This window comes from Dipodomys ordii, unplaced genomic scaffold (genome assembly GCF_000151885.1).
Source record: "Dipodomys ordii isolate 6190 unplaced genomic scaffold, Dord_2.0 Scaffold4, whole genome shotgun sequence".
In the NCBI taxonomy this organism is placed as follows: Eukaryota; Metazoa; Chordata; class Mammalia; order Rodentia; family Heteromyidae; genus Dipodomys; species Dipodomys ordii.
Window position 1 is genome coordinate 14,411,231 of NW_012267220.1, and position 24,493 is coordinate 14,435,723.

Below are 24,493 nucleotides of genomic sequence, written 5' to 3' on the forward strand. Positions count from 1 at the left end.
CCTTGACACCACTTTTCCTTCACCTACCGCCTGGACTCTACCACCAGTCCCATACATTTCTAACCCTTCTTGGCTCTGCTCTCTGTAACACTTGCCCCCACAACAACCTGTGTCCCTTAACTCTGCCACCAGAGCCATCACAGTGATCACTTCAAGTTACAACACAAGTTTCTCCTTGATTCTCTTCATTAAAGCTCCTAGCTAAGATTTAGAAATCTCCAAGTTGGCTTATTTTCAGTCCATTTCATGCTGTCCCTCCCTTGTGGAATCCAACAGCAGATTCTTCAAATTCCAGATATTGCTGTTTCCTCCCCTTGCTCTTTTTGCACTCACTTTACCTTAAGAAGACTGCTTCCTATCTGGGAAGACCTGACATGTAGTGCAGAATCAATAAATACTTGTAGGATGAGTAAAATGAATAAAAATTAAAAAATCTCCTAAAGTACTGAACAACAGCATTTCTTTATGAAGCTGTGAACTTAATATGTGGAAATAAATTTTCGGTTCTCATGTGAAAACCTTTAGTAGTTTGTGACTACACTAGGCATGTGCCGTTTTTCTAACTTTTAGAATTTTATAAATTTTAGAATTGTCATTACCAAAAAATATATTAGTGGGGGAAAAAAGCCTGTTGAAAAAGAAGTATTTATTGATGGCTTAATGTTCACCTGGTACTGCGAGTGTGTTGCAGCCTACTTTCCCAGAGAGGAGAGATGATAATCAAGTGCACAAAAGATTTCAGCTCTTGGAAAGTACCCTGAAGTAAATGAAACAATATAATGGCATGAGGAAGGTAGTTAGAGAAGTCCTAATGGAAAGGTAACACTTGAACTGAGTGACATGGAAGGTGTCAGTCATAAAAGCCAAAGCCCTAGGCAGAGGGGACAGCATAAGCAAGAGCACTAAGGTCACTGTCAGCCAAGCTAGTTTGTCCTGGGGTACAGTGAGTGAAGCAAGGAGGAGTTCAGGCTTTTAGAGTTGATGATACCATGGCTTAAAGTTGTGATTTTGCCCCTTATTGGCTGTTTCCACAAAATGAAGGCCATGATGATGTCTACTATATCGGAATGGTGCTAAATACAGCCATAATAGTAAGTTAGCAGTAATCTTGTATATCACTGATAACTTAAGCATAATTAATAGACCTTTTTATAGAGTTTATGTGAAGGCCAAACTGGTAAAATGAATGCTACTTAAAATATTGGCTCTGTGTTTTTAATGGCTTACTAATTTATCATCTTACAATATAGTTTATTACTGCTAATCATTTGCAAGTATTAACATATGTACTGATTTCTTCCAAAAGGTTAAAAAGCTGAAGAGAGAACTCTCCCAGATGAAGCAAGAACTACTCTATAAAGAACAAGGGTTTGAAACATTGCAACAGTGAGTAATAAAAATACTGATGGGCTGGGAAGGTGGCTCAGTGGTAGAGTGCTTGCCTCGCATGCATGAGGCCCTAGGTTCGATTCCTCAGCACCACATAAGCAGAAAAAAAAGCCAGGAGTGGCACTGTGGCTCAAGTGGTAGAGCGCTAGCCTTGAGCTGAAGAGCTGAGGGACAGTGCCCACACCCAGAGTTCAGGCCCCACGACTGGACCCCCCCCCCAAAAAAAAATAAATAAAAATAAAAAAATAAAAATAAATTAAAAATACTGAAATTGACTTTACAGTAATTCAAAGCTCCCTAACTTAAGAAAGAGGGAGTAGAAGTACTGATTAAATAAAAGATATCTCTAAGCAACATAAAGCAAAAATGCCCAAAGCTCTGTACCAAAAGTATTTTAAACCAGCAGTCAACTAACAACAACAACAACAACAACAAAAGACTTGGGAAAAATATCTATATACTTTGAAAGGTCTGTTTTTATTAATCATTGGAGATCAAAAGAAACCAAAGTGAAAAACGTTGTCTCCTGAACCCTAGCCAGCCTCTTCTAAAACTGTAGGGTAGCTGAGTTTGTGGGTCCAGGAAGCACTTCATATCCTGCCTTGGGACTGCACTGGGTGGACTATTACTTAATCCTCTTTCAGCCTTCAGCCGCCCTGAGCTCTCCTAGACGTGCAGTCTCCCTGTCAATCCCAGAGACCTCAAATCCAACCTGACTGTTTGCAAAGGAGCAAAAACAAGTTAGGAGCTTGCCCTGCCACATTTCCCATTGATTCTCACTTTCCATTTTACTTCTGAAGTTTGATGGGCCATTGGAATAGCTTTAGGCTGAGCCAGACTAAAGGAAAATATAGTATGCCTACTCTGGACCAGCCTAATGAACCTCACTGTTCTTTCTACTAAGGAGGCCCACCCTAGCCAAACTATAACGGGCGAGCCTGACTTTCTATCCCCCATTCCTTAGCCTGGAAGCCTCATAGAAAGGAGCTATGGTTTTCATAGCTACATGACCCCAAGATGATCAACGATTGCCCTCTGCCGCTATGTCCCTCTGCATGGCACTGGATTGGGTGCTACTTACCACTTGTGGTACAGTATTTTAGGGTTTTCCCTCATGAGTTTCATGCTCAACCAGGTTTCCCAGACTCTTCCTCACTAGTGCCTCAAGAATGCCAGACTGCTCCCAATAGCCACCCCTGTGGAAAGCATCCAGCCCTGTCTCTTTTGTCTGTGAGATCCTACTCTGCTTTCTTCTCTTAGGAAACTTGGAACAATCCAAGGCAGTAAGGCATTTCCCCCATTAAAGATTGTGTGCCTCTGGCCAAACGCGTGCGTGCGTGCGTGCGTGCGTGCGTGCGTGCGTGCGTGTGTGTGTGTGTGTGTGTGGTGGCTTGTACCTGATTGTGTGTGTGTGTGGTGGCGTGTATCTTGGGATGCCTACTCACTACTCACGATTGACCACCAGTCAGGCACATGACTGTCACTTCAGAGGTTTGCTTTTTATGGCTCAGTTTCTTTTTGACTACTCACTTCATAAAAATCAGTGTGCTAATATTCTTTCAGATGCTTCTATCCTGCTGTTTCTCAAACCTGGCCAAGTATTAGGATGATCTAGGGAGCTCTCAAAAAATACCTGTTTCTGGTGTCCGCAGTAGGCCAGGCGTATTTTATGAGATCCTGGTGGGTCTTAAAATATAGCCGAGTTCTGAGAAAAAGTGCTGCTGAGCAGCATCTTGAAAGACCCCAGGACTCAGATGACCTAAGTGTGTTGTTTAGCAATCGTGTATCAGTATTTTAAAGCAGGACTTCCAGGTTGGGATGAGGAAAGAAAACAAACTTTATAGAGTGCCACAAAATGTTTGACTGTACCATATGTTAAACATTTTTAAGGCACATGAAATTATAACCCATGTCGCCACCCAGGTTTAAAGGTTAGCCAAACTCCTTGCTTTTGTGATGTGGATGTGACAATGCTGTATTGTTTCAAAGTAGTTTGCTTGCAAGCAATTTTTATAGGAATCTAAGGCATGTTTAAGAATCTGTCAATAACATTCCACAAGAAAACAATAGACATTTGTTGTAGAAATTCAGTCATTCTCGTGGACTGATTCTAATCCTTTGAACCAAAAGCAAAAAGATATGATACCAGCAGACCTGTCCTGTTGATTTTAACTGTAGACAAAATAAAGCTGTTCTCGCTCAACTGTTAACCGCCATACTACTGAAATATTGATGATAAGTGATTGAACCCAGAGACCAGGCTTCTAAAGAAACCATGTTTCTGACAAGGAGACTTCTATTTGTTACTAGGATACAAAATACATCCCAGGAAAAAAAAGATCTCACTGCAGGATTTTGTAGCTTTACTCATTTACAATAAAGTGGGATATTTTTATTGAACTGGAATTATCAGGTAATTTAACCTTGAGCTTTCATTTTACTCGGTACAGTAGTTTTATTCTAGGTATGCAAATACTATGTTCTTCCATGCATTACTCATTTCACTCTGTGGTCCCAAAGTTGACTTTGGCCTAAACAGCAGCATAGCTTCTGTGTAGATAAATATCAAAAAGATGTGCATTTCCATTTTGCTGCCTTCAATATGCACTGAGAAGAGTTGGAAAATGGGAGATAATGAGCCACTCAGTAAGCCAGAAGCTTTACAGACCTATGGAAATGTAGCTCTGGAGGGGAGACTTTCCAAAGAAGTCATGTACATGAAAATCTCTTTGAGAAGAGATGCAAGTAAAAATAATTTAAGGGTACATCCAAGCGAAAATGTTTCTAAATATTTTAAGAAAAGAAAAAGGCACTCAAAGGACATAAAAGCACAGCACTTGATTTTAAAACACCCGCAAAGGGTGGCTGAGGGTGAAGCTCAGTGGTACAGTGCTTGCCTAGGACATGTGTAAGGGGCCTGGAGTCCTTCCCAGCAGGCCTCCCCTCCCTCCTCCCATCACCATCACAAAGCTAGCAAGGAGTACTTGTATTTTCTTTTTAGTCACAGGTAAAAACAAAGCAAAAGGTGGGGAATGAAAAGTGGTGGGAAAGAAAGGCGAAACATGGCAATAAAGAAGAACAACATTGGAAGCAGAGTGATTCTAAGAAGGCAGGAGACAGGGAAAGATGGTCCGTAGGGTTCTGTGGGCAATGCCAAGAAAATATTTATTCTAGGATATACCTTAAATGACTTCTTACATATTTAAAACTAAATAAGAAACTGCATATTCTAAATGTTTTAAGAACATTTAAAAACATGTAGGAAGTTTTACTAATAAGATTAATTAACTTATTAACCATTTACTGAATGAAAGCCTACCAGGCCACCAGCAGTGTGCTCAGTTTCATACAAGCGTTATGGCATATAAAGTCAGTTGGCTCTTTGTTGGCATTTTTATCCTTGTCCTAGTGTCTGCCCCCTGACCTTTACCTTTCTCAGGTGGACATCAGAATCAGCATGTGATGAATGTGTTGAGGGTTGGGCACATCCCGCGATGGGATCATCCAAACAAGACAACGCAAAAGCCATGGGTTTATCTGAGCTCAAAATGGTTAGAAAGACATGAGACAGCAGGCAGGAGATGGGAGAAATCTTAACAGGACTTGATTTCTAGAGAAAAGAGAAATATCAGCCTGCAATGATGCCATTATAGAGTTATGATGTGACCAGTCAATTAAGCAATCCAAAAATTTAATCTCTACTGTTCATTTAATTGTGCTCTATCATTCTTTGATTTTTTTTAACTTTCTTCTTTGTTTTTCCTTTTAACAGAATTGATAAAAAAATGTCTGGAGGCCAGAGTGGATATGAACTTAGTGAAGCCAAAGCCATTCTTACTGAACTGAAATCCATCAGAAAGGCCATTAGCTCAGGAGAAAAAGAAAAACAAGATCTGATGCAGGTATGCAGCTATAAAATATCTTAAGCTAATTTACCGTTTCCCCAGAAACTTAAGGTAGAAATTCTCCAGCAGATCTAGTGTCCCTTTATTCCATCCTCCCTGTTCATACTGAATGGGCCCTGTAGAACATGGTCATAGGTTCAGACACAGCTGGCTATTGTGGAGGACAGGTTAGTTCTCAGATTCTGATGTACTTAATGAAGGAAGGCCATCACAGGGTGGGTGAGACTTGTAGCCCATATGAGGAGATTAACATCTTGATATATACCCTGAAATTCATTGGGGACTTCCTGTGGGATCCAGACAAGCAGAGTTCTTTCAACCAGAGATCCCTCAAGCCCAGGATAGATGAAAGATATGTCATTAATTCATTAGAAAATAGATGGTATCTTGGCTAAATGAGAAGCTTAGAACTTTGCAACTCGGGTGATTCCGAGGTGCCAGCTAAGGTTGGGGTGGTGAATGTTTATCCAGCTAGGGGATAGCTGTGCTGTTGAAAACTGCTGCTGGCAGTAGATCCCCTTGATATGCGGTACAGGTCTCAACTTAAGGATCTCAACTCCCCATGATCCAGCCTCACATGTAGGAAAAACAAAATAATCATTTTGAACTTCTGTGTTTATTAGATATGGTTTAATGTGTGTATGTGTTTTTTTTTAAGATCATCTCTATTCTTCCTTTTCCCTTTCTTCCATTTCATAATTATCATGAATTAAGAGTTCAAGAGTTCTTCATGTAACCTGAATGAGAGTTTATTCTGCATTTTTGGGAAATGTTCAAGCTAATGATTATCACTTGAGTTCTTAATAGAACCTATATACTTAAATACTGTATTCATCTACTTCATGTTACTTTTCAAAATGTTAGTTGAATAAAGATAACTATTTTGGGGTCCACATAATTTTTCACATTTTGAAAATTTGAAATATCAAGAAGAGGTCTCAGTAGGAAAAAAAACTAGCAATGATAGCAAATATTCCTAAGTACTGGCTTACATGTAAATAGTCAATCATCACAACTCCTAAAGGTATGAGCCTCAGTTTATAGGCAATGAGATTGTAGGATAGAAAAATTCAGTTATTTAAGGCCATTTAACTGGTAAGTAGCAGAACTAGGATGTAAACCCAGGCACTATGGCTCCCAAATGTGCGAGAGTCCTCCTCACCCTCTAGGGTTTGAACTCGGGGCCCCGGGCACTTGTCTCTGAGCATTTTTGCTCAACCAGTTGATCCATAGCTCCATTTCTAGCTTTTTGGTGTTCTCACCAATAAGAATCTCACCAGTTTTCTGCTCAGACTAGCTTTTAACTTTGATCCTCAGATCTTACCCTTTTCGTGGCAAGGATTACAGGCATGAGTCACTAGTGCTTGGCACAATGTGTGGTTTTAGCATATATATGCTAAAATACACAGATATTTGAGCATACATAAGCAAGACTTTTACATATTTTTGTTTTCCTTTTAAGTAAATTAGTAATTCTTGAAATGCACACCATAGGCCCATTTTTTAAAAAGTTCACAGATTACAGTTCAAAGCCAACCTGGGCAGAAAAGTCCATGAGACTTAAAAACCAGAGGTGGAGCTGTGATAGAGTGCTAGCCTTGAGCAAAATGCTCAGAGACAGTGTCCAGACACTGAGTTAAGCCCCACAACTGAAGAAAGAAAAAAAAAAAAGTTCAAGGGACTTGAAAATTTTACATTGGAACCTTATAATTTAACAATTTTAGGTCATATTTAATTCTTTCTGTAAACTTGAGCTCATATACATCCCAGATTAATTAAAAGATTAGATTTCTTTCTTTTTAAGACATAGAATAATTAGTAGATACCAAGATTGACAATAGAGTTGGAAGTGGCTCTAGATAACTTCTATCATTCTTTGAATATAGTTAGAATTATATTTTACATCAGACCAAGTACAATTATGTATACACACACACACACACACACACACATACCAAGTTTCACAAAAGTATTATATTCCTGCTCTTGATACTGGTAATGTATTCTCATTTTATTTTGTACTACCCTCTATTTCACTGAGAACATACTTGCTGCAAACAACCCAACTCTCTAAATGTATTGTCCTCACAGATAAGATTGAAAACCACTTTTCAATTCATAGATGGAAAAATAGAAAAGCCTTGCCTGAGATCACTGAAAAATTGCTTTCTTCTTTTATATTATATACAATTTGAAATTTCTGTGTAAGTTTTACTCCTTTTCCACATGCATGTGTCAGATAGCCCTTTGACTAGAGAAGTTAGGTAAAAATGACAGACCTGATCTCTGATATTTCTATTTATTTATGAAAAATTCAAATATCAGGGTTAAATACTAGCTCCTTTGAAGTCATAACACTGGCTTCTTGCCATTCTTATTAGTGTTACTATAGAGTTTACTTTTTTAATGTGTTAGGTAGGTTTTCTATTTTAATACTTTACTTGTGCATATCCTCCCTCTAAAGCCCAGTAAACTAGACCAGGTCTAGTGTCAGCAACACTCACATTTACTGTTGGTTATTCCCTACACCGAGTTAGCCATTGTAGATGGTGTCATGCAACAGACACATATAGGTGGACTCAACTGAGATATGGACCACTTTGTAGCAACCTGTGCACCTTACTTTCCTACTCTCTTATATTAATGTAAGCTGAGTGATCTCATGATTCTTGCCCAGATATGGAATGGTGTAAAGTGAAAGTAGGGAATTGTTTTACTATATATAAAGTGAGAGATTGCATTATGAATATTCCATATTTCCCTAATTTCCAATTACACAGAGTAAGTTCTGTATTCATGTTTTCTGTTGGTATAACAAAGTGCCCAAGATTGTGTAGCTCCATTGCTTTGGCCTCATTCTAGATGACATCGCAATAGAGGGTTGTGTATGGTATAGATCATTTCACAAGACAGACACCCAGAGAAAATCAGAGACAAATCTTGCACCTTTGTAATAAACCACTGTCTAGGAACTAACCAGGTCTCTGAGAACTATATTCATCTCTTTCATAAGTGATACAGCAATGACCTAAAAACCTTGCACCAGCATTACCTCTTTTTTTTTTTTTCCTTTTTGTAGGTGATGGGGTCTGAACTCAGCCTGGGCTCTGTCCCTCAGCTCTTCAGCTCAAGGCTAGTGCTTTACCACTTGAGCCACAGCACTTCTTCCAGCTTTTCTCTGCTTATGAGGTGCTGAGGAATCTAACTCAGGGCCTCGTACATCCGAGGCAAGCACTCTACCACTGAGCCAACTTCCCATCCCTTACCTCTTAAAAGTTCCTCTACCATTAAGCACAGGTATCTCACACCTGTAAATCTCAGCAACTCTGCAGGCAGAATTCTGAGGACTGCAGTTCAAACCCAGTCTGGGCAGGAAAGTCCATAAGACTCTTATCTCATTAACAATCAGAAAACTGGAAGTGGAGCTGTGGCTCAAAGTGGTAGAGTGCTAGCCTTGAGCAGAAAGAGCTCAGGGACAGCACCCAGGTCCTAAGTGCAAGCCCCAGGCCAAAAAAAAAAAGTTTCTCTACCTCTGAATATTGTCACACTGAGAGCTAATCTTCTAGTACATTTACTTTTGGGAGATCCATATAAACCATATATATTTTTAAAAAAGATTTTCCACAGATTCCTGTGGAAACAGAAACTTACTGGGAATGTGGCTCATGTGGTAGAGTGCCTGCCAACCAATTGTGAGATCCCACATTCAATGCCAGTGCTGCTAAAACAAAAACCAAAAAAGACCAAATGAAATAGGGACTTCTTGATGACATTTTTGGAAATAAGAAATGTAAATATTAGACCTGAAGATACTAAAGTGCACAAGAAAATGCTATCTGGAGAAGCAACCTGTTTAATATGACCTCACTTCCAAAGTCACATATGTATATGGAAAAATACCTGAAACAAAAGAATTGTTTTTCCAATTGAGATGAGCTCATTCTCCATTTAGTTTTTTGTGGTGGGGAAGGGTATCCTTTGTATACGTTAAGGTTTATGGAATACTTTATGTTTTCTGGACAGAGTCTGGCTAAGCTGCAGGAGCGGTTTCATTTGGATCAGAACATTGGCACCTCTGAGCCAGATTTGAGATCCAGTCCTGTGCAGTCTCATTTATCTGTCTCCAGACAGACACTTGATGCTGGGTCGCAAACAAGCATTTCTGGAGATGTAAGTTGTCTGTGCTATTCATTGGCCTGATGTTGAACTTGATGGGCTTTAATAATAGTGTGGATGTTGAATTGAACAGGAGCTAGACTGTGTATATTCAGCATTTCTTTCTTGTTAAGATTGACTTAAAAAAAAATCACAGCCTTTTCTGTGAGGGTGCCACACATACCAAGATTTGTTTCTATGAAGAGCAACAGCATTTCTTTTAACTTTTTCCTATTGAGTTTGGAGCTTTGGAAATTTAGGTTATTTCAAATAAACATTAAGGCTAATGAGAAAAAGAAATATATGGCTTTTACCGCTAACAAGAAAAGTTGCTTTTATAAGTTTAAAGTTGATTAAAGTGTTATTTGTGATTTGTAGCTGACATTTGAGAGCATTTAATGTGATTTGAATATTAACTATTTTGCCTTCTCCCTTGTGAAATGCTATTAGCAAGCTTTAAAAAAAGTAAGTTCTCAATTCTTTTGTATTCTATACTTCTTTGAAGTATGTGCTATGAAAGCAAGACAGGTAGATATTTACAGCAAACTTACCCACTTGAATATTTTTGAGGTTTAGTTTATATTTTGTACAGTGTAAAGCCAAATGATGGAAATTTTTTGCTCATAAAAGACAAATCAGTTCCAGTTTATAAATTTTATTAACTGTATGCCCTTCATAAACTCTTAGATACCAGACACATTTACCTGTTATTTTTGTCTTGAATTTAATTTGTCGAGAAAGTGCCATTAAAGTCTCTGAAAAGCAGACAAGCTGGAACTGAAAGAAATGTTTTGCCCCCACTGAGCCTGGAAAGTAAGCGCCTTCTAAAACTGGTGCTTTCCCATTTCACTGCCATTTTCTTGAGCTTTTCAATTACTTGCACTTCCTAGAAACAAAAGCAGTTTACTTCATTCATTAGCAGAGTTAATTGACTTTTCTTTTTCCTTTTGTTTTTACTAGATTGGAGTGAGAAGTAGATCAAATTTAGCCGAAAAGGTCAGGCTGAGCCTACAGTATGAAGAAGCCAAAAGAAGGTAAGAACACAGAGTGCTGTTCTGTTCAGAGTCTGTAGGCTTCGACAGTTTCTTCAGAATGAATCTCCATTCTGGTGGTGACATCTGCTGGGCACTTCCCACATGTCTCCCAAAGGTTAGCCTGGGGTGGTGGCTTTGTAGCAGGGAAGGATTGCTTTCCCTCTTTTTCTTTCCTTCCCCTTCCTTCAAAGCTTAAGAATATGGAGGTTAATAAGAAGTCTGTGGGTAGGGGGAGAGTAAAATTGACCCCTTGTAGGGCGTACTTGTAATTGAAAGTAAGAAGCTTGATTTCCTCTGATGGCAATGCCATACAGAGACTTGGGGGCTCAGAACTAGAGAGCTGCTGAGGAGTTCTTTTGCCCGTGTTCTTCTGCTCACAGGGAAGTCTAACGGCTAATGTCCTCTGTGGTTACTAAGGTAGGTGTCAGTTGGCTTATGTCAGGGAGAAGGAAGGCAGATTCTTATTTCTATCCTCTACCTTCTGAACTCTTATCAGGCATATTGCTTGCATTTATGTGACTCTGATGGGGGTGAGGTCCTTATCTAGTACCCAGAACTTCAGATAGTTTTCATAATATAGCATGCCTTACTTGTTTTGAGGGAGATGTTTTAGAGATGATTTGATTATTCCAATTGAAAAGCTTAAAGAATGTTATTGGTTTGGTATTTAGGAGACACTGGGAAATCCTGCATTGTCACCCTGTAGGAGACCAAGGAATTTACCACGTTCCTTCCCATAAAGCAGGAAAAGCTCAGCTGGGAACCTCTGGAGTGTCCTGTTTTCTACAATAAGCAAAACCACTAGATAGCAAAGTATATTCACTATTACCCTGGATGTGAAAATTTTAAAGTAATTGCCTATAGTTCTTAGAGATTATCTAGCTTTATCAAAGTAAAATGAATACAATATTTGCCTGTATATAGCCTACATTTCTAATGTTAGTTGATTCTACAGTTTATTAAAAGAAACCGAAGCTTCAGTTCACAAATAATTAACCACATGACCTTAGGCAAGTCAGTTAGTCACTCTGAACAAGTTTACTTAGCCAATTTTAATGTCTTTAAGTTTTTTTTCTAGTAGACTTTAAATGTCTTAAAGGTAGGAAAAAAAGTATTTTATTTCCTTATCAGGGCCCAGACTTCAGTAGGATTTTGCCTTTAGTAAGTGGTGGGGGCTGATCTGTGGTTTGGGGTCCGGTGATGTACAGATTATTCATGGATGCTGCTTTGGTTCTCTTGATATTAGCAGAGCAACTTTTTCGCTGCCACACCTTCTTGGTTCTACCAAGGAGTTTTTCCTGAAGATGAATGGCAAAAACTCAGAATAAATCCTGAAAACCCATGCCTTGTGCCCCTGGGTTCTTCCTGGCTTGGTTCTGTCTGGTCCCTTGGGCCAGCTTTTGTTAGTCTGTGATTGCTAACAGGTAATACCACCTAGAATTACAGCACATGTCTCTTTCTTGGAAGTCTCCGCATTCTGCTCCTCAGATGTATGATGTTCTTTCTGCAATAAAAGTTCAATACCTCCTTGATTTCTGATCACCGGAGTAATGAACCAGGTCCCTTGCTTTCTTGCTTACATGGTTGTTCTCAGCTCAGTTGATTAATTTGAACACATCAAAACTCAAGGCACTGATTTTCTCCCTTTTGGTTATATTACTAGACAATGTGGGGTTTGTTTTAAAGCTCCTAACTGATGCTGAGGAGAACATAACTCTTAAGGGTATGCCTATGTTAAAAATGCATTTTCCTCCTCGATTCTGAATAAGAGGTAGATTGTGTTTCTCTGAAACCTGTTTTCTCCTCTAGCCTTTGTTTTATGTGCTTAATGGAGCTAATAATATCATGCTTATTTAGCATTTTGATGATTAATTTTCCAATGCATTGAGACAGTTTGTGGTTAATGGTAAAGAATAGCTGGATAGTCCATCTGTCAAAGTGCACATGGGGGTGAAGATGAGTACGGACATCAGCAATGGAGATCAAAGGTGCCAATTTTTGTTTTCCATTTTCTTGTCTTTTACAATTTCTTCCATTGAAAAAGAAAAAAAATACCCCTTTTCTCTCAGTCTCCCATATTCTGTGTATACTGTAACAATATCCAACGTAATCATCTATTATTATATCAACATCAGTTGTGTTTATGCTACCTGGCTCTTGAGCTTTGTGGTCAAAAGAGCCATGCGTTTGTTTATTTGTTTTGTAAAGAGTAGTGATCGTCTGCACAGTGCCACCGGGCAGGTTGACTCAGTTTAAGTTCACATCAAATTGGTTAGCTCTACCATTTATTATGGAGCTCTCAGCAGGATGAAATGTAGGATCAGCCAATCACTTACCTTTGGTTATTTTCCAATTCATCCCCTCCTCTCTCTGTCACCCCCGTGGTATCGTGCCACCTGCCTGTGCTGGGTAAGGTCCACTGCGCCTGCTTCTGCACAGCTGAACAGCCAGGTACAGGGGAACATAGGTCAGAGGCAATAATGTGTAGGATGTTGGCGCAATGAGTACTTAATAAATGGTCACGGTAATCAGGGCCTTGCTAGAGAGAGACTTGCCAGTACAAGGCTAAAGGAGAATGTGGGTGTGAGGGGGCCAAGCCCTTCTCCTCTTTTCCTTGGTGACATGGAGCCTCAACTAATTGACTTTGCCTTAATGTGAGTTAACCAATCCACTGCTCTCTTCTCCATCCTCTGCCCCTGATTTGCTAAGATCTAGTCTCTGAGAATCCCTACTTTCCTAGGCGACAGTTTCTTTACCCAGAGGAACAAATTCTGCAGTAATGGCATTTCTGGCATCCTAGTTGTTGTTTCTTCATGGAAGCCTTCCCTTCTCCCATATACATTCAAGCTGCCTATACATGACCCCAGAGCACTCTGCCTCTAAAGCTTCTGTGTGCTTGACCTTCACACTTCCAACAGCTAAGGCAATGTGCTCATTCACATTGCAAAGGTAAGGACATAGAGCAGATGAAAGCTGAATGTGGGTTCAAACTAGAAACGGGAATGTGGGGCACAGCTACTCCCTGATGAGCTACAGTTGGGAGGATCTGGACTACAAGTCCTCCTCAGATTCCTCCTAGCCTGCATCTACCTTCTTCCAGAGTCCTAACTATGTGTGTATGAATCTTGTGTCTCTTTTTAGCATGGCCAACTTAAAAATTGAACTGTCGAAGTTAGATAGTGAGACCTGGCCCGGGGCGTTGGATATAGAGAAAGAGAAGCTGATGCTGATTAATGAAAAAGAAGAACTTTTGAAAGAGCTGCAGTTTGTCACTCCACAAAAGCGCACGCAAGATGAGTTGGAACGCCTGGAAGCTGAAAGGCAGCGGCTGGAGGAAGAGCTGCTGTCTGTGCGGGGTGCGCCCACCCGGGCCCTGGCCGAAAGGTTTGTTTTCCTCTGGGAACAGGGCAACCTAAAACTTATCGTTTTATCTTAGCCGATGATGTTTTCTTCTCTCTGGATTCTGAAATCTCAGTTGCATCTCCTCTGAGTGGATGGGAAACAGCCCTGAGGGACTCTCTGTAGAGCAATAAAGCACACCCTCCCAATGGCCCCCAGTATCAGTTCCTTGTGTGTGTCAGGAATGTGAAATGCCTGTGACAGATGGCCAATCACTAAAGAATGTTGACATAAGACCCAGAATGCAGTACATCGTTGACCAGGCTGATAACAATAGCTATAAACTATCGTACTCTGATAAGCCACTGAAGCTTCCTAGCCTGGATTTTATTGCTCACAAGAATGCGAAAGTTTATTGCTTTTAATTTCACGAGGAAAATGAAAGACAACTTGCTCCCTCTGATATCCTAACAGGTCACAAAATGTCCCTTGGATTTTATTTGTCAGTTGAAATGCTCCTCTGAAGCAGATGAAATGTAAACGTAAATACTCTCAAGAAAGTGTCAGTTGATCATCTGAAGAATTCAGTTGTGGCCAGGTACTCAGGCCTGTAATCCTGACTATTCACGAGGCTGAGATCTAAGGATCTCAGTTTGAAGCCAGCCCAGGCAGGAAAGTCTGTAAGACATGTATCTCCATATAACCAGTAAAAAAAACCAGAAGTGCGACTCAAGTGGTAGAGCACCATCCTTGAGTAAAAAAGCTAAGGGACATATTCTGGGCTCTGAGTTCATGCCTCAGTACTGGCACAAAAAAGAAAAGAATTCAGTTGTAAACAGATCAGCTGGCATGTTAGGAAGGGAATCTTTCTCATTGGACTAGCTTACTACTGCACTCTACTACCTTGTGTTCCAGTCTTGCTGGCTGTGTTATGGACACCTGTTTCAGAACAGACTGTTGTACCATTCAGAACCTCGGTACCATCCTCCCACCAGCAAGCATAGAGCAGCCAGTCCTGCAACATGGCCATAAAATTGATGTGGCTGTGATCTCCGGCGACCTGGAAATAAGTTTAAAATATGTAGCTATAATCCAATCTCTCCTTTTTTTTTAATCTCTTGGCTTCTTGCCCTCTAATCCCTAGTTTCAATAAACGCTTAGGTTGTGTGTCTACACAGTATCAAAACGTTTGAAAGTATGTAGGGGGGAAGGAGAGAGGAATCATTTCTGACACTCCCACTTAGGTATTTGCCTGAGAACTTGCCCCTGTCAAATTTAGTCATTTTAGTGACTGAGGAGTTAGAATGTTGATCAAGGCTATGTGGCGACAGCCTCATAGCTTTGGGGTAGCATTCTGCTACTGTCTGTAAACGTCTCATCCCGGTCCCCCCTCACCCCACTTCCCATTCCTCTGCTGCTCTGACTTCTTTGTCTAGTGGTGCTGACCAAAAGGTCTGCCTAAGGTTGATGTGTTCAAGGCCAGGTCAGGGCCCATTGAAAAGCACTAACAGGAGCTAAAAGAATGAGATGTCAAGGCTAAATGAAATGGCTTTCCCTGGGTTACCCTTGCCCATATTCATAGAATTTCAGCTTCTAGTATAAAAAATCCATAGTCATCAGTAGTAAGTATGATGAAACAGGTAGTTTTTGTGAGGTCTATGGGTACATTATTTAGCATTCAATAACATGGTAAACAGTCATTTCTTTTATGTCCATGGGGAGATTGGCTCCAGGATCCTTCCCCCGATACAAAAATCCTTGTCTAGCCCTAAAAAGAACTCTGTAATATTTATGTAATATAATATGTAATATGACAGCATTACATGTAATATTGTGATATACATGTGATATGAATAATATGCATGTAATATATACAGTGTTATATACATAACTGTAATATTTATATAATTGTATGAAATATTTGCATATTACCCACATGCATTACTTTGAATCACTTTTAGATTACTTATAATACCTAATACAAGGGCTGCCTGTGGTAGTGTATGCCTGTAATCTCAGCAACTTGGATGGGAGGATCATTATACCCAGGCAAAAAGCCAGACCTATCTCAACAAACAAGAGTACCTCTGTAATCATAACTATGTGGGAAGCATTATCATCTAGGACTAGCCCCAAAGAAAAGCAGGCAACCCTATCCAAAAAATAACTAAGCAAATAGACATGTGTCTTGAGTTGTATATTGCTTGCCTAGGAAGCATGATGCTCTGAGTTCAAATCCCAGCATGGATATATATGTGTTTTATATACACACACACATACATATTGGATATGCACAACCAGTACAAAAGCAGGTTGTTGGGTTTTTTTTTCCCCTGAATATTTTTGATCAGTGGAATTCATCAGGGTGGAAGTGGGGGTATATGTAATTGTACGCATGTCATGTTCTGCTTTGTAAAAATAGGCGACTCTGGAAGGCCCTACAGTTTGAGAAACAAAACACATACATGTTTGTTCCTTTGTTTTACTCAGCTTTTATGGGTGTGGTGTCTCGCTTGTTTTTTTTTTTTTATTAGGGATAGTTTGTTCCTAAGAGACTTTCATATTTTTGTTTGCCCGCATATAACTGTCAAGATCCTAGCAAAAACAAAACTCCAACAGTAGGTTGGGACACATCAGGAGTTGGAGCCATAAAACACTTCTCAAAGGTAGTGACGGATCTCCTGAGGCCCAGCCATGGGGTTTGTGTCATGTGGGGAATTAGCAGTGTGGACAGACTCACTAATTTATGATACTAGTGGCTTGTCTCCCAAGCAGGGAAACGTATGTTTTATTTATGAATCGTTGCCTTTCTGAGTCATTCGGCATTCCAGCAAGTGAACAGTCATTTCTAGTGTTTGTGGCCGGAGGCAAATCCCCAAATCTCTATGACAGTGAAAGGCTGAGGGACTTGGGCTCTCTTGCTTGATGGATGTAATTGCCAGCGTTGGTTGCTCAGAGCACTGTGATTCCACAACCCACCCACAGTAGCAAGCATGGGATCCTTCGTTTCCCAAGTCATGGTTTTGCTTCACTTCCCCTCATTCTGTGACTTGCTCTTATTCTTGGCCCATTATTGTTTCTTCCTCCTCCATGCGTATTTCCACCGTGCTTGTGGCTGCTACTCAGGGGTAAGTGGAACCTCAGAAGGTAGGACACCTTGGGAAGCACTCTTACTTCTCCATGTTAAGACAGGGACGCTTCTGTGGAATAGGAATCTCTGTGCAAACTTTGATTTCATCTTTGTGCCCTGTCAACACCAAATCCCTCAATCACCTCTGGGTCTCTACACAGCAACTACCAAAGAACTACTTGCTGCACTGTCCCCCATGTTCCTGTTTTCCATTTAAATTGTGATGGCTTAGTATTTCAGGAGGATGTTAGACAAGCTTCTGAGTATTTACTGGAGTGTGGCCTCTAGAGTAGTTAAATTCACATGAATTTCAGCCACCCTATGACACTGAGCCCAGTTCCTGCCCATCTATACACAACAGGAGCCTGACTATAGTGGTGAGGTCGCCACCTAGTGGTGATGAAGCACATCATCATATGATGATCATTGGAAGGATCCTCAGGTTCAAAGAGAAATTGCTATAAATGAAGTCATGCAGTGTACAACTTCCTCCACGTCTTCTATTCTTTCCTCCAGTTAGCAAAGTCTGTGCTTTTCTAGAGCTGGTAAGATTTTAGCACCATACGTTATTTTCCTACAAATTCCCGGGAGTTTGCCTTCTAATAACCACAGTGTCTTTATTATTTCTTTTTGGTGTTGGTGGCGGTGGTCAACAGGCTTGAACTCAGGGCCTGGGCACCGTGCCTGAGCTCTTTTTGCTCGAAGTTAGCACTCTACAACTTCAAGCCACAGTGTCACTTCCAATTTTATGTTTGCTAATTGGAGATAAGAGTCTCACAGACCTAACTTCCTGGGCTGGCTTTGAACTATGATCCTCAGATCCAAGCCTTCTGAGTAGCTAGAAGGATAGGCGTGAGCCACCAGTGCCCAGCTAGTATTTCATTTGAGTGTTTTTGTGAGGGCTTATGAAATGTATTTTTTAAAGTTGGTGGATAAAGGTGCCAATACCATTTATTTAATGGAACAAGGACTTTTCTCCCTAATGAATGGAACCAAATTGTCCCTTGGAGTTAAGGTCTGGGTTTAGGGGGGATCAGGTGACCCCTCTCTCCCTCAGCACCCAGGCAGGAGGGCACATAGAACCTACCAAGTGCAGTGGGAAGGAGGGCATGGAATAGCAGGACGGGGCTGAGGGATATATTTTAGGCGATGAGAATCCAGAGGCTAGAGAAGAGCTCAGGAAAATGGGTGAGGCCCCTTGAGAGGGCAGCTGCCCAGCCATTTTTGAGGATGTCTCCCTAGGGGGACACCTAGAATCAGAGGGAGACTTCCCACTGTCCCTGGACCTGGCTGGGTGGGGACATCAGGAGATCATCTCTGTGACTGCCTGTTCCTCTGTCATGCTTCTCCTGATGACACCAGTGAGGAGGAGGAAAGCTGGCAGCCGCCTTCACAGTGGGGACATGTGAACAAGAGCTTGTGTGGTCTCCTGGAGGCAGGGATGGCTTCCCACGTGGCCAGGAAAAAAACGAACGAACTTTGTATTCCAGCTTCAGGCTTGCGTATATATGAACATTCTCATGCCATACCATAGCCTCCTTTTTTTTTTTTTTTGTCTGTCATGGGGCCTGAACTCTGGGCCTGGGCACTGTCCCTCAGCTCTTCAGCTCAAGGCTGGCGCTCTATCATTTGAGCCACAGCGTCCTTCCAGCTTTTTCGGCTTATATGGTGCTGAGGAGCTGAACTCAGGGCCTCATACATGTGAGGCAAGCACTCTACCACTGAGCCACCTTCCCAGCCTCCACAGCCTCCTTAAAATATAACCAGAAGCCTTTATTTTATCTTAATAAAAGCAATATTTAGGGTGTTTTTTGTTTGTTTGTTTGCTGGTCCTGAGGCTTGAACTCCAGGCCTAGGCACTGTTCCGGAGCTTCTTTGTGCTCAAGGCTAGCCCTCTATCACTTGAGCCACAGTGCCACTTCTGGCTTTTTAAAGTAATTTATTTGAGATGACTCTCACGGAGGGGCTGGGAAGGTGGCTCAGTGGTAGAGCGCTTGCCTTGCATGCTCGAGGCCCTGGGTTCGATTCCTCAGCACCACATAAGAAAAAAGCCGGAAGTGGCACTGTGGCTCAAGTGGTAGAGCACTAGCCTTGAGCTGAAGAGCTGAGGGACAGTGCCCAGGCCCAGAGTTCAGGCCCCACGACTGGATCCCCCCAAAACAAAACAAAAGACTGTCACGGAGACTTTGCTGTCTGGGGAGGCCTCAAACCTCGATCTTCAGATGTCAGCCTCCTGAATAGCTAGGATTACAGGCCTGAGCCACTGGTGGTGCCTGGTTGTAATATTTAGTTTTAAAGCTCACATATTTCTCTTGGAGCTGGGAATGTAGCTTAGTTGTAGAGTACCTGCCTAGCATGCATAAACCTTTGGTTCGATTCCTCAGTACCACATAAACAGAAAAAAAAACCCAGAAATGGCACTGTGGCTGAAGTGGTAGAGGGTTAGTTTTGAGCAAAAGAAGCTCAGGGACAGTGCGCAGGCCCTGAGTTCAAGTCTCAGGACTGGCATAAAAAAAAAGAATATTTCTCTCATTTCTCCATATATCTATGCACCTTCTCAATCAGTCTTCGTCTTATTTTTTTTTAGTCTTGTTGAGATTTTGTTTATATTTGAGAGATGAAGAAAACTAAAGACTGTGCTCTTTATACAACTGTGAGTTAAGAATTTATCTGGCCTTGAAGTAGTAAAGAAAATGACAAGAATGCCTTTTTAATGAAATTGTTATTGACACATCAAAGGGATAGATTCCTATAAATAAAACATGAGCATATTTCCTTATTACCTAAGACATACATAAAATTTCAAAGAGGCTGGCAATCAGGGGCATTTATTTTTCTTTAAACCAAAGTGGCTAATTTTTCTATCGCCATGGTGCAGGGTGTGTTGAGGCTTTGAACAAGAACAGTGTGGTTTTATTGTCTGTATAGCACTTTCTGGTACATTATGGTTAGACTCCCCTGCGTGTCTTATCAAGTAGGTACAGGAGGATGATATTCACCATTTTACAGATGAGAAAGGTGAGACTTTTGAAGCTGGGACTTATCAAGGATATGGGGACAGACGGCTTGCAAGCAGCAAGTGCAGGCCTGGAACCGTGGTGCCCTCTCCACATCCAAGTGTTACCCCTGTGACAAGGGAGTGGCTTGCTCCAACCTGTCTTACAACCCCTCATGCTTCACACTACTTAACGCAGGTTCTTAAGTTGTGCCTTGGTTGCTTGATCTAGTTTTCAACGAGTTAGTTTCCACAATAAAACATCATAATAATCTTAACAACAAAAAAAGCTCAAAAGCTTTTGCAGTTGAATATGTATAAAATTTTATGATAAGCTAGAGCAGGTGAGGAGATGGCAGGTAGTGAGAAAAGTCACGTTGAAGTCTTCTTGCTTAAATGCTTAAATCCTCTCTCCCTCTCCCCTTCCCTCTCTTTCCAATTGTACTGATATGGAATTGAACTCAGGGCCTTGTACCTTCTTGGCAGGCACTTCCTGCCATTTAAGCTATACTCCCCAGCCCTTTCGCTTTTCTTAATGAGACAGGGTCTCGCTTTTCACCCAGAGAAATACTTGGACCTCAATCCTCCTATCCTTACCTCCAACATGGCTGGGATTACAGGCATGAACTCTCATACCCTGGGAATCTTACTAATTTTTGGCCCAGGCAGGCCTTAAACCATCATCTTCCCAGTCTCTACTTCCTAAGTAGAAAGGACTAGAGGAATTCCATTCCTGGCCCTCTAATCTTTGTTAATCACTAAAATTCTCATAAAATCAGGATTACGAAGTTTTTATCATCGAGTAGTACTTTGAGATGGTTGTTGCTAAGTAATGGGAGGCCAAGTTAGGATCTGTGTAAGGATTCTGTAGTCTTTGAGCAGGTTGTTCCGGCCCTAGTTTTTCTCCTCACTCTTCCTTCCCTAACTCACAGACCTATAGGATACGTCACACTGCCAGCATTTTGAAGTTGCAGCAGCACGTTTCTTTTTTGAGTACTGATTAGAAAAATGGAGGTGGGGCCCAAATCTCTTCCTTGGTTTATCATGGCTGTGTGCAGTTTTGCCGGGGTCCCTTCTGGTTGTCCTCTTGTCTCTCAGTCAAGGTCATTCGGATTTCCTTTGTCATATGTAATATTTATATACCTGTCTTCTTTTGATTTTCATCTTGCATAATAATCTGTCTTTTTCTAGACTGAAATTGGAAGAGAGAAGAAAAGAGCTGCTACAGAAACTTGAAGAAACTACTAAATTAACTACTTATTTGCATTCACAACTTAAAAGGTGAGTTTTGGGGGACTCTCATCAGATGTTCAGGCACATTGTAGTTCATCTTTGGTTATTTGGTGCTTTGTTGCTGCTATTTAAAAGTAAATGGGGGCTGAGAATGTGGCTTAGTGGTAGAGTGCCTGCCTAGCATGCATGAAGCCCTGGGTTCGATTCCTCAGTACCACATAAACAGAAAAAGCCAGAAGTGGGGCTGTGGCTCAAGTGGTAGACTGCTAGCTTTGAGCAAAAGAAGCTCATGAACTGCGCCCAGGCCCTGAGTTCAAGCCTCAGGACTGGCAAAAAAAGGGGGGGGTGACTGGGAAGGTGGCTCAGTGGTAGAGCGCCTGCCTTGCATGCATGAGGCCCTGAGTTCGATTCCCCAGCACCACATAAGCAAAAAGAAAAAAGCCGGAAGTGGTGCTGTGGCTCAAGTGGTAGAGCGCTAGCCTTGAGCTGAAGAGCTGAGGGACAGTGCCCTGGCCCAGAGTTCAGGCCCCATGACCGGACCCCCCCCTGCCCCCCCCCAAAAGGCTAAAGAAATGGAAATGAAATGGTTTTGTCAGTACAGTTGATGTTACCAAACTCAGAGTCGCATGGATTGTGTTTTATGAGCCCAAGTTCATATTTGAAATATTTTATAGGAAGATGTTTTGCCTATCAGTAAGAATGTAGGAAAATATCACATTTTAGCCCTTATTCCATTGTGTGTGTGTGTGTGTGTGTGTGTGTGTATGTGTGTGTGTGTCGGTCCTAGGGCTTGAACTCAGGGCCTGGCTGTGCTGTCCCTAAGCTTTTGTGTTCTACCACTTGAGACACAGCACCACTTCTGGCTCCCCCATGTCAACAAAGAAGCCAAGTATGCCCACAACCCCAGCTAGTAGGGAGGCACCAGTAGAAGGATCATACTCTTGAGTTTGGTCCCTGGCAAAAATCAAGAAGCTGGGATTACCAGCATGAGCCACTGTTCCCAGTCCAAATCAGGCTTTTAAAGCAAAGTAACTATGTTAACACTTTGTATTAGGCATTTCTTCCCGGTGGTGGTGGTTTGTTCAATACTGTTTTAGTTGCAAAGGTCCTTCTGCGTAGATATTTAATCCTTTCTCTTTAAAAAAAAATCCTTTGGCAAAAGGGAGGTAGGTTAAGAACGACACTGGAATTGCTATGGCAAGAGTATTTTGGGAGCCATGAAGGGGATACAAGTGAGTAAAGGAAATACACGCATGTCACTACAGAAGATTCCAGTGCCCTGGCCACAGCATCCACACTTTGGCGCCACTGGTGTCCTTTCCTGTCAGGGCCTGCAGGAGCCAACAGGGGCTGTAGCTAGGGACAGATCTGACAAGTGTGCTTCCCTCCCTCAGCCTCTCGGCCAGCACGCTGTCCATGTCGTCCGGAAGCAGCCTGGGATCCCTGGCGTCCAGCCGGGGCTCCCTCAACACCTCCAGCAGAGGTTCACTCAACTCCCTCAGTTCCAGTGAGCTCTACTACAGCAGTCCAGGGGACCAGCTAGACGTGGACTATCAGTATAAACTGGACTTCCTTCTACAGGAGAAGGGCGGTTATATTCCCTCCGGACCCATCACCACCATCCATGAAAACGAGGTGGTCAAGTGCCCCAGTCAGCCTGGCCAGAGTGGACTCTGTGGGGCGACAGCCGCAGCCAACGGCCACACTCCTCCGCTGACGGAGGCCCCCAAGTCTGTGACATCCCTGTCCTCGAGGTCCTCTCTGTCCTCCTTGTCCCCCCCGGGCTCTCCTTTGGTCTTGGAAGGCACATTTCCCGCGTCTTCCCATGATGCCTCTCTCCATCAGTTCACGGCTGACTTTGAAGACTGTGAATTGAGTAGCCGTTTTGCAGACATTGGCCTCGGCGAGAGTCAGCTCCTGTTGGATTCAGACTCTGGAGGAGCATCCCAGGCTCTTTTAGAAGACAAAGGCCTTCACGAATGTGCTAGGGAGCCATTGTATGAAGGAACAGCAGGTAAGTGGAGGACCTTGATTTCAGATACTCCCGTGAACTGACTCAAGGAGAGTGATTGGGCCAAAATCTTCCATATAAACCGATGGAATCATCCCCTTCCTCCCCAGTATCAGCTGGCTGCCTTTAAGGAGTATTTATTCATATACACAGGTTTTTGTCGTCATTGGATGAACGTTTCACTCCCTATCTGATCAATCTCATCATTAGGCATCTGCTCTGTGGTCCAAGGGCCTTCAATGTGTGGGAGGTGGCCAGAACATATTTCCTGAGCACAGTCCACAACATTTCTAGTAGACTCCAGGTCTGAAATGGCAAGGCAAAGAAGAGGGTTTTCTTTCCAAAGTTGGCCTAAAACAGATTAAAACCAAGTCAATTAGCATATCAGCTAATTAGTGCCAAGGTTCAATGTTTAGATTGCTCAGGGAATTCTCTATAAATACAATTTTTGTTTCATGCCAGATTCTCCCCTTCTGTGTAAAGTTAATTTGGAGAAGTCAGCGTCCAGTGTCTGATGTTACCCTGCCACCTTCTGGCTGCATTCACAGTTGCAGTTTCTAGAAGAGATTGCGACAGATGGAGTCCTTACTCCCGTGTGTGCTCAAAGAGACACAAACAAGGAGAATTTCATTGTTTAAGAAATTGTTTTCCTCTGCGTTACAGCAGTCTTTAATGTATGAGGTATGGTTGTGAAGAGCACAGATGGTGCCCTTTTGGCAAATGATCTCCACGATGGTCTAAGAAGGATGATTATTCTTGAGCTAGCTTGCGGCAGAAAGCGAAGTAAAAGCTCTGCTGCTCCGGGGAGCCCTGTTTGGATCTGCCTGTGTCAGCAGGCCCACCACAGAGGAAACACTCCGCGCTTTCTCCAGAAGCATTTTTATTTGGATGCATGGTGCCAGGAATTCTAAGCATGAGTTGGTTAACCAGTTCAGATCTTTGAAGACAGATGAGTCCAACTTGTGCCTTTCACTTCAGCTACTGAAACTGAATTTTTTTTTTCCTTTCTTTTTTCTTTATTTTTTTGAAGCCAAAATTCTGTGTCCCGCCCAAGTCCTGGGACGGAGTTGGGGCTTTTTGTATGGTTGTCATACCCTCTCCTCCCATTGGGGAAGCACCAAAGCTCCTAAATATTGTCACTGAAATGATCGGCCACAGAGTAAAGAAGCACAGGAGAGATAGGGGCACCGCAGCATCACCAAACAGGAAGCCACCTGGAGCCTGACCTCTGCCTCTGGGAAGAAGGGTGGTGGGTTGCATGCTGTCTTTGGAGTCAGCCACATTTCCACCAGGTTGTGTTTG

At 42.0% G+C, this 24,493-nt stretch overlaps 1 protein-coding gene across 1 annotated transcript in view; it reads left to right on the top strand.

Annotated features, from left to right (window-relative positions):
* The first annotated feature begins 1,067 nt into the window (after window positions 1-1,067).
* The window catches only part of LOC105991244 (protein WWC2), a 60,442-nt gene continuing 37,016 nt past the window's right edge, over window positions 1,068-24,493 (top strand). Inside the window, exons 1-8 of the mRNA XM_013023859.1 lie at window positions 1,068-1,091; window positions 1,307-1,386; window positions 5,162-5,291; window positions 9,318-9,464; window positions 10,410-10,483; window positions 13,625-13,867; window positions 21,139-21,228; window positions 22,575-23,194. Coding sequence (XP_012879313.1) covers window positions 1,068-1,091; window positions 1,307-1,386; window positions 5,162-5,291; window positions 9,318-9,464; window positions 10,410-10,483; window positions 13,625-13,867; window positions 21,139-21,228; window positions 22,575-23,194 — 1,408 coding nt within the window. The remainder of the gene's footprint in view (window positions 1,092-1,306; window positions 1,387-5,161; window positions 5,292-9,317; window positions 9,465-10,409; window positions 10,484-13,624; window positions 13,868-21,138; window positions 21,229-22,574; window positions 23,195-24,493) is intronic.